General features: G+C 35.1%; 2 protein-coding genes across 2 annotated transcripts; both read left to right on the top strand.

Moving 5' to 3' along the window:
- Positions 1-3,699: 3,699 nt before the first annotated feature.
- Positions 3,700-7,249, top strand: edf1 (endothelial differentiation-related factor 1). Its single transcript, XM_048189407.1, has 5 exons — positions 3,700-3,908; positions 4,223-4,274; positions 4,352-4,512; positions 5,007-5,100; positions 6,940-7,249. The coding sequence occupies exons 1-5, from the start codon at positions 3,834-3,836 to the stop codon at positions 6,999-7,001; spliced, it is 444 nt and encodes a 147-aa protein (XP_048045364.1). The 5' UTR covers positions 3,700-3,833; the 3' UTR covers positions 7,002-7,249.
- Positions 7,250-7,385: 136 nt separating this feature from the next.
- LOC125267607 (putative uncharacterized protein BRD3OS) lies at positions 7,386-8,826 on the top strand. Its single transcript, XM_048189409.1, has one exon. It carries the CDS (start codon positions 7,824-7,826, stop codon positions 8,076-8,078), a length of 255 nt encoding a protein of 84 aa, XP_048045366.1. The 5' UTR covers positions 7,386-7,823; the 3' UTR covers positions 8,079-8,826.
- Positions 8,827-9,061: the final 235 nt, after the last annotated feature.

The raw sequence follows: 9,061 nt of genomic DNA, 5'->3' as shown, positions 1-9,061 counted from the left end.
TTTCTAAAAAAACAAATTAAAATTATATACGTTTTAACCATAAATGCTCATCTTGAACTAACTCTCTTCTTCTTCTTCTCTATTAGAATTCCAGCAGTGTAGACACTGCAAAGTGTATTACTGCCCTCCACAGGTCAAAGTTTGAACTAATTGTTATATACTTGCACTAGCATATTGTATATGACAATTTAGTTCAAACTTTGTCCTGTGGAGGGCAGTAATACATTTAGCAGTGTCTACACTGCAGGAATTCTAATAGAGAAGAAGAAGAAGAAGAGAGCTAGTTCAGGATGAGCCTTTATGGTTAAAACATATATAATTTTACATTTTTTTTAGAAAATGAGCGATGTTTTCTCTAGATAAGACCCTTATTTCTCGTGTGGGATCATGTAGAACGCTTTGAAGCTGCATTGAAACCTCAACCGTTTGGAGGCCATTGAAGTCCACTATATGGAGAAAAATCCTGGAATGTTTTCTTCAAAAACCTTAATTTCTTTTTGACTGAAGAAAGAAAGACATGAACATCTTGATGACATGGGGGTGAGTAAATTATCAGGAAATTTTAATTTGAAAGTGAACTAATCCTTTAAACACCTTTGATTGGCCATTGTGTTAAAGAAATCAACAGATATGTTTGTGATTGGTAACATTGCTCAATGCTACGAAACACGTTGTAAATAGAAACCTTTGATGTTCTTTAAACACAGATAGCTTACGCATTGGATCGTTTGCCAAATCTGTTTCACCAATATGCTATTAGTATGGAGAAAACCAATCCTAGACCAGCAGTTTAGTCTCCAGTCCATGGCCAGGGAAAGGCTAAGCCTTGCCCAGTCTTACATACACTCTGCCTATAGTCTGCGCAGTCCGTGTTTATCAGTCGCAAGACACAAATTACTTTTGTGTAATGAATTCATCAAGTATAATTAAGTAGTTAAGTGCATTTGTTGTGTATGTGTAGGCTATGCATCGCCTTGCTTAGCTAAGTTATCATTTGATCGTGGAAACAGTGGTGAGGCACTGGGGTGTGTACCCACAGGCAGAAACATAAATTGGCGCCTATGTTTGGACTGCTTGTTTTGCATTAATGTTTGACAGAAGAGCTCAAACTTTTATTGAAATGGTTGCATGAAATCTCAGCAGCTGTCTATGTCAGTCTCCCCACCAACTTTTTGCTTATAGCAGTGATCTGCCAGTGCATGACCCTGACTCAGCAGGCTATAAATACCAGCAGGGGTCAGGCTCTGAGTCCATGTTCTTGCTACTGACTATTAGAACCCCACTGCTCCTGTGACCTACATACACACATGTAAATACTGCTCACTACTGACAGAGTTGATTTTTTATAAGCTTCTTTCACTATTGAAAAAAATCATATGAAGTGTAATGAAAGTATTAATTATAATAATTTTATAATTGAAGATGAAACGACTTGTTTCTCTATTTTTTCTTTTTTTTTTTTTTTTTGAGCAAAATTCCATTGCAGATTAAGCAAAATTCTTTGTATGGTTTAAAGGTATTAAATTCAAATTCTGTCAAAATACTATTGTTCTTTAAGCTTACAAGAACAGTTACACAAAATGGCTTAAATGCCTCATAACACATGAAAAATTATTACCAAAATGAAAAAAAAAAAAAAAAAAAAAAATTAAGAGGGAAAAAGGAAATACACACAATATATACAGTCGACATAAAAAGTCTTCAAACCTCTGTTAAAACAGTTGGTTTTTTGTGTTATAAAAAAAAGAAACAAAATTTTTGCACCTTTTATATAAATAATAGCAACCTTTGCAATGCCACTGAAAACCACACTATACCACAAGAACGGACAAAACACAAATGAACTATAGAGGGGTGACCAAACTAGTAACTAAACAAGACACAGGTGAGTAATGTAATCAGTAACCATAGAAACAAATGACATGATCGGAAACCAAAGAAACAGGAACTAAAAAGTAAGGGAACACAGGAACCATAGGGAATAGAAATACATTTCAATATAAGTGTCCATAAAACAGAACATAAAATGACACTATTGGCTTAACTTAACTTGGGGATATTTTTCGCACTCGTTCCATTTCCTGTGTGTGGCCCTTTTCAGGTTCCCCTATACAGATTTTCTATAGGATTCAGGTCTGGGGTCTGAATCATTGTCATGCTGAATGTTCATTCATTTTCAGCTTTCTAGTAGATAACAGAAGGTTCTGTTGCCAAAATCGACTGGTATTTGGAGCTATTTATGATTCCCTCCACCTTCACCAAAGCCCCAGTTCCAGCTGAAGAAAAGCAGCCCACCACCATACTTCCCAGTTAGCATTTTTTTTTTTTTTTTTTGCGGTATACCTTTTACAATTTTGACCAAAAAAGTTCAATCTTGGACCATAACACATTTTCCCACATGGTTTTGGGAGGCTATATATGTTTTTACAAATTTTAGCCAGGCTTGGATGTTTTTTTAAGCAGAAAAGGCTTGTGTCTTGCCACCCTGCCCCGTAGCTCAGACAAATGGAAAATGCAGGAGATAGTTGTTACATAAAGGGAGCAACAAGTACTTGCCAGAAAGAGCTGCAACTGTTTTAATGTTGCTGTAGGTCTCTTGACAGCCTCCCTGACCAGTTTTCTCTTTGTCTTCTCATCACGTTTGGAGGGATGCTCTGTTCTTGATCATGTCACTGTTGTACAATGTCTTCTCCACTTTTTGGTGAATGTCTTCACTGTGTTTAATAGTGTATCTAATGACTTTTTGAATTTGACTAATGACTAATGATTTTTTTTTGTAGCCCTCACCTGAGCGATACTTTTCAACAATGAGATCCTACTTCGTAAACTCTTCAAGCGGCTCATGGCTCTTGTAGTGGCATGCAACCAAGAACAGTTAAGAGTTACTTCAGTTGAAGACAACTTTTGTGTGTGTGGGTTGTATATGTGTGTGTAAATAAATAAATAAATATAGACTTTATATTTATTAATTAATTTAAAGAGATAAATACAACTCCATTAATTAATACAGCAGACAAGACTTAAATTTTTCATTTTTTTAGGCTTTATTGTCACTTAGTATTTACAGGGAGGTCACATGCCAGACTAACCCTCCCACTTAGTGTAAACTCTAAGTATGAATTGACAAGTATGAATATAATTATTCTAAAATGTATTAGTCCTTTATCAGAATGTAAAATTTGCCTCGACATACAAATTTACAATTAATTATAATAATTGGATCATTTTATCTTTACATTCCAGAGCATTGACTAGGCATGAAACTATTAGTAAGCAAAGAACATATTGCTACCTGGAAATAAACAGTACGTTTTAGGAGTTTTAAAAAGATATTAAATTTGTGACATTGACCATGTCTTGTGACCACATTTTGTTAAAAAAATAAAAACCCTGAAGATAGATAGATAGATAGATAGATAGATAGATAGATAGATAGATAGATAGATAGATAGATAGATAGATAGATAGATAGATAGATATTTCAATCGAAATTATTATGCTTCTAATATAATTTCTAATGAAAAAACTTTGCTATGTTGTTGCGTCAGATTGCATTCAGGGCAAATTAAAAGCTTCCGATAATACGCTCGATTTATTCAATATAAGACATAGATTAAAATACAATTGTATGCTTGCTCTGCACCCCTTTTTTAAATACACATTCTAACAAAACGATACGCGTTAATACACATTAAAGGGGCTTGTTGACATATCTCATATAGTGACGTATTTCCTGTTTAGTTCACTAGCATATAGAGCAGAGACGTGCTCGACAACTTCAACGCCCCGTTGCTGCTTATCATCAAACACTTCTGCAAATAATTCCCGACAACATGGCAGAGAGTGACTGGGATACCGTGACTGTTTTGAGGAAGAAGGGATCGGCTGCGCAGTCAAAGTCTAAGCAGGTATCTCACAGCCATCTGCTAACGTTACATAGTTTGCTGACGTTATTAGTTCGCGTTTGACAAACACATTGTTGCTGTGACCTGCTTTCAAATGTTTCGCTCCAAATAATGCGCAAAATGTGACCTAAAACGTTAAATATTGGTCTGTTTACAAATGCAACAGAAATACTATCGTGTTATTTCTTGTTGGATTAGCCAGTGTACGAAACGTGGTGGAAGCCATAATATGTGGAAGTCATAATAACAACAGTTCAAAGATATAACGTTACGTGCAGTTTCGTTTTTCATAACGCTAATAAGTACTTTTGTTTCAGGCTATCATTTCAGCTCAGAGGAAGGGAGAGGAAGTCGAAACATCTAAGAAATGTAAGAGCTTATAAACCTTTTGTACATTATCAGTTTATATTACCAATGGAATTAAATGAATAGTCTCTTTTTCCAAGGGGCTGCTGGGCAAAATAAACAGCATGTTGTAACCAAGAACACAGCCAAGCTGGATAGAGAGACAGAGGAGCTCAGCCACCAGAGAGTGCCTCTTGAAGTGGGTAAAGTGATCCAGCAGGGCCGTCAGAATAAGGGCCTCACCCAGAAAGATCTGGCTACTGTGAGTATTTGTCCAATAAAAGTCTGCCTATCGCCAGACTTACTGTATGATTCATCTTTTAAAGTCACCATGAATTCAAAATCTACTTTTTTTTTTTTTTTTTTTTTTTTTTTTTTAAGATAAAAAAATAATTTTGCAGTATTTTTTTTTTTTTATATATATAAATGATTCATCTGTGTACATTATTTTTTTTTAAATTCATGTGCTCTTGTAATCTTTAATCAAAATAGCTTCCCCTCCCACTTGCAATGACAACTCTTCTCTGATGATGTTTACTGATGGGAGTGCAGGACAACCTATCACATGAGATCACAGCAATAGCAGACCACCACGATCTTACAACCCAATCAATTCCAGATGGACAAAACCAAGTCCCACCCCACATTTTTTCTTGTTCGCGAAGCTGTTTCACTCGCATATACATCACAATTATGGAAAAAAAAGACTTCCGTTCTGTTTCATACGACTTAAAGTTATAATTTTGTTTCTTGCAGAAAATTAATGAGAAGCCACAGATCATCGCGGAGTATGAATCTGGGAAGGCCATTCCCAATAACCAAGTCATGGGGAAGATTGAGCGAGCCATTGGTAGGATTTTGTCATTTCATCATTCATTACTACACAATAGCTAATTTGCTGCCTGGCTAAGGTTTATGCATTAAAATAACATGAAATCGATTTGTGCTTATATTATTCAGCAAAAGAAAAAATTGCTTGCATCATGGTCTGATAGACTTTATACTAGCTTATCATGTTGGTGAAACTTTTTTTTTTTTTTAAATATAAATACCAGTGACTCTGTATATATGTGTGTGATTGAACTGAAAGTGTCTGATAATGGGAATAATGAGACTAATCAGATTTTTTTTTATAGGGCTGCCCCCTAATAGTCGACCAAATGTTAGTCAACGAGAAGAGGCTTATATGACCAAAATTTTAATTAGTCGGTTATTCGCAGAAAAAAAGCAAGTGGCGTAATACGGCTGGCCCATGTGGTAATTACAGTTTGTCGGGTAGCAAATCCAAACATTCATCGACCTAACTGTGGCTTATCATTTGAAACATGCAAGTAGTAGCCGTTTGCCACTTTACATGGCTACTCGCTCTATAACGTTAGCCTGGATAAATGTGCGCTATTATTGGCGCATATTCAAATGTTGGTGCCGACTGACCTGGAGGCGCAGGCCCAATCACTTTTTTTTTTCTGATAACAGCGGAAAGAACTTTAAAATACTCTGTCATTGTTTTTAATACAGATAAAAAAACAATATTTGAAACTGTAAAGGGTCTTTTTGTGTAAACTCACAATAACAATATAACTTTGTGCTTTTGTAAAATAAAGAAAACAAACAGGATGTGCTTTCTGCCGTCTCGGTCTCTGTGAGCTGGAGCGCATCTCAAAAAATGAACCGAAACTCGTATACTTATCTCACAGACTTAAGAAATGTCTATATACATATAATCATTGAAATTTTTACTTTTAAATAAACCAATTCGAATCAAAAACAAATATTGTCTGATTATTTAATAATCTTTATAAAACGTCCATTTTTCTCTTTAGGTGCGCCCACTATACTGCGGACAGGGCGAGTCGGCATCATCAACATTTTTGCAGTCGACACTGACTCTCACACTAGTTTATTAATAAATCAAAACTTTCAGATGGTCTCCTTTCTGTTTTTTCCTCTATCACATTCATAATCATTACTTTTGCAGGTGCATTGCGGAAAGCTTTGTGCGTGTGCTTAAGCACTTAATTTATAGGCCTATTTTAAAAGCTCAATATTATGGTTTGCTATTTCTTATGTTAGTAATGTTACATATAAAATTCTTTCCCAGCCCTGAATCTTAAACCATTTTCCGTTTCCACCACCCAGTATGTATTTAAGTAATTAAATTATTATCATAAATGTGTGATTAGTCAACTATTGTCTTAAATGAGCGACGACTAGTCAGCTAGAACATTCTTTAGTCTGGTGCAGCCCTATTTTTTTTTTTTTTTTTTTAGATTTTTGAAATGGTAATAGTTTTACTAATAATAGTTTTTTTTTTCCCCTCAAATACTCACCAGGGCTGCATTTATGATCAAAATACAATAAAAACAGTAATATTGTGAAAGATTACAATTTTAAATAACTGTTTTCTATTTTAATATATTTTAAAATTTAATTTACTCCTGTGATAGTGAAGCTGGATTTTCAGTGACCAAAAAAAAAAAAAAAAATTGCTGACCCCAAACATTTGACCAGTAATGTAGATCATTTTACATATTTGCCAAAAGAACTAACAATAATTTTTGTGTAATACAGAAAGTAATCACAGCACATTTTAAAAGGTGCAGTCCTTTAAAGGAGAACAAACATTATATTTTATCTCTTGTAGATTTTGTTTTCCTCATTTTTAATCTATTTTCTCTTTCAATTTTAGGCCTTAAGTTGCGTGGAAAGGATATTGGGCAGCCCCTCGATGCTGGCCCTAAGAAGAAATGAGTACAAAATCCTCGAAAGATCCACCATCTACTGAAACCTACCAGTAGTTATATGATCTTTACAGTCAATCTTTATTAATTGCTGCATTACTTCATATTTTCTCAATTCAATGGTGGACCAGACATGCTCATATTACCACCTACAAAAAAGGCTTATTATCTAACGTTTTATGTCAGATGATGAAGACTTGGATTTTTTTTTTTTAGCTTGCTTACTGCTTTGAAATAAAAACATATTTCTATGTCTGACTAAGTTGTCTTCTAACTGATGCTGCAATTTTTTTTTTTTTTTTTCAGGCCATGTAATTCATGAAACTCATCATTTAGAATATTGGATATTTGATTTGTTAAATGCTCATTTTAATGTCAAATACTTGGTTGTTGCTTATAATATAAAAAACTCGCTTGTACTTTGCAAATTAATCTGCACTCGGAACCCTTAAACTTCTCATGGTTGCAGACGGACTCAAATTCAAGCGGACGTTGTTGCCACAGGCAGCCGCTGGCGTTGTTGGAGTTGAACTAGCTGCTGTTTTTTTTCTCGAATTTCTCCACAAGGAAACAAAGGTTGAACAAATCTGAATACTACAGACGACCAGGTTGTCATAAACTACTTTGTAATGTATTTCAACTACTGTCTCTGCAAACTGCATAAATCATCCAACAAAAATGCAGAGGGGATTAGCGTCGTTTAATCGTCATTTTGATTACGCGCTACTGGTTACTACGGTCCTTTTTTCTAATGGCGTGAGACGACACTTGGGACGATCACCTTCATGAGAGATTTAACAAGACGTCTTCCCGCACTTCATCGTTACTCGCAATGACGGAGCGCTATCCTTTAGCCGAGAAGGCGATGTCGGAAGGCTACGCTCGACTCCGGTTCAAGGACACTTCGCTGCTGATTTGGCAACAGCAGCAGCTGGAGCTGGAGAAAGCGCCTCCGACCAATTACCTTAGCCGCAGTCAGAGCTCGTGGTACAGCCAGTATGGAAACCAGGCAGTTGTGATACAGGACAAAACAAGACTGAAAGATTCTGACAGCACTGGACAGTCCCGGATTTGTGTTGTTATGTGATAGTGTTATTTTTGTTATGACTGATATCACACATATTGGAGCGTTTCTGTCAAGTCAAAAATACTGTCCACACGTCATTATTCAGACAATCTCGTGGGCAAGTTTACACCGAGCTTCATGAGCAATGCATCAGTATTTTAGCATTTATATATAGTGCAACAGCAGTATAGTTTGAGGAGCATTGTCTGCTTATTATAGTTACAGACGAACGAGTAGCAAAACTCAATTTAAACAATGTTATCCCCAGAAAAGTGAACACGTAGTTTCTCACTGGATATCCCAGTGTAACAAATTGCGCATGTCTTTAGTTTTTTTTTTTTTAAGTATGTTTGCTGTTCCTTAAGACCCAACTATATTATATACTTAACACTTTCATTTAATGTAGAAACAACTACAATTGTATAAATGTGAATTAGTTACTTGTTCAAACAACTATTATGTTTACATGTATAAGATTTATATGAGACAGAGCAATCTTAACACTAATGGACTCTTTTAAGTATTATATGTGCCAATTATGCTAGCTTTATCTGAATATCAGATGCTTCCAAAAAATGTTCATGTGAAATCAAGATTTTAATGGGTTAACAGACTTTTATGACCTGAAGTTGGTATATTTTAACAACTTGACCTCATTAAGCTTCCCAAAACAGTATCTTACTCAAATCTTACTATTGTGTTTTATGTCTTCTAAAAAACAAAAGCATTAAGTGAACTCAAATAAATACATCTAGATAGTAAAAATACACTCCTATGGGTTTTTGTGATTTATTTACGAAAAACAGGGGGCTCAGTGTCCAAATCTCAGATTAGCTTATACATCAGATATTATCATGTAAGTCTGCGCCAAAACATACTTGTCAACTTGCTTTAACTTGCTGAACTTAACATATGCAGCGCTACCAATTTTAAAATTTCACTCGAAAGAATGACATTTACATGTTATAAACTGCTCAAAAAGTTTAAGAAATATACTGTAAATT

Source organism: Megalobrama amblycephala, linkage group LG4, assembly GCF_018812025.1.
Source record: "Megalobrama amblycephala isolate DHTTF-2021 linkage group LG4, ASM1881202v1, whole genome shotgun sequence".
In the NCBI taxonomy this organism is placed as follows: Eukaryota; Metazoa; Chordata; class Actinopteri; order Cypriniformes; family Xenocyprididae; genus Megalobrama; species Megalobrama amblycephala.
The sequence above is the reverse complement of the archived record's forward strand: the minus strand, read 5'-3'. Positions and strand labels throughout refer to the sequence as shown.

Coding starts and splice junctions, on each gene's coding strand:
- LOC125267607 (XM_048189409.1), top strand. CDS start 7,824: ATGACGGAGCGCTATCCTTTAGCCGAGAAGGCGATGTCGGAAGGCTAC.
- edf1 (XM_048189407.1), top strand. CDS start 3,834: ATGGCAGAGAGTGACTGGGATACCGTGACTGTTTTGAGGAAGAAGGGA. Junction 4,275..4,351: donor AGTCGAAACATCTAAGAAAT/GTAAGAGCTTAT, acceptor TCTTTTTCCAAG/GGGCTGCTGGGCAAAATAAA. Junction 4,513..5,006: donor CCCAGAAAGATCTGGCTACT/GTGAGTATTTGT, acceptor TGTTTCTTGCAG/AAAATTAATGAGAAGCCACA.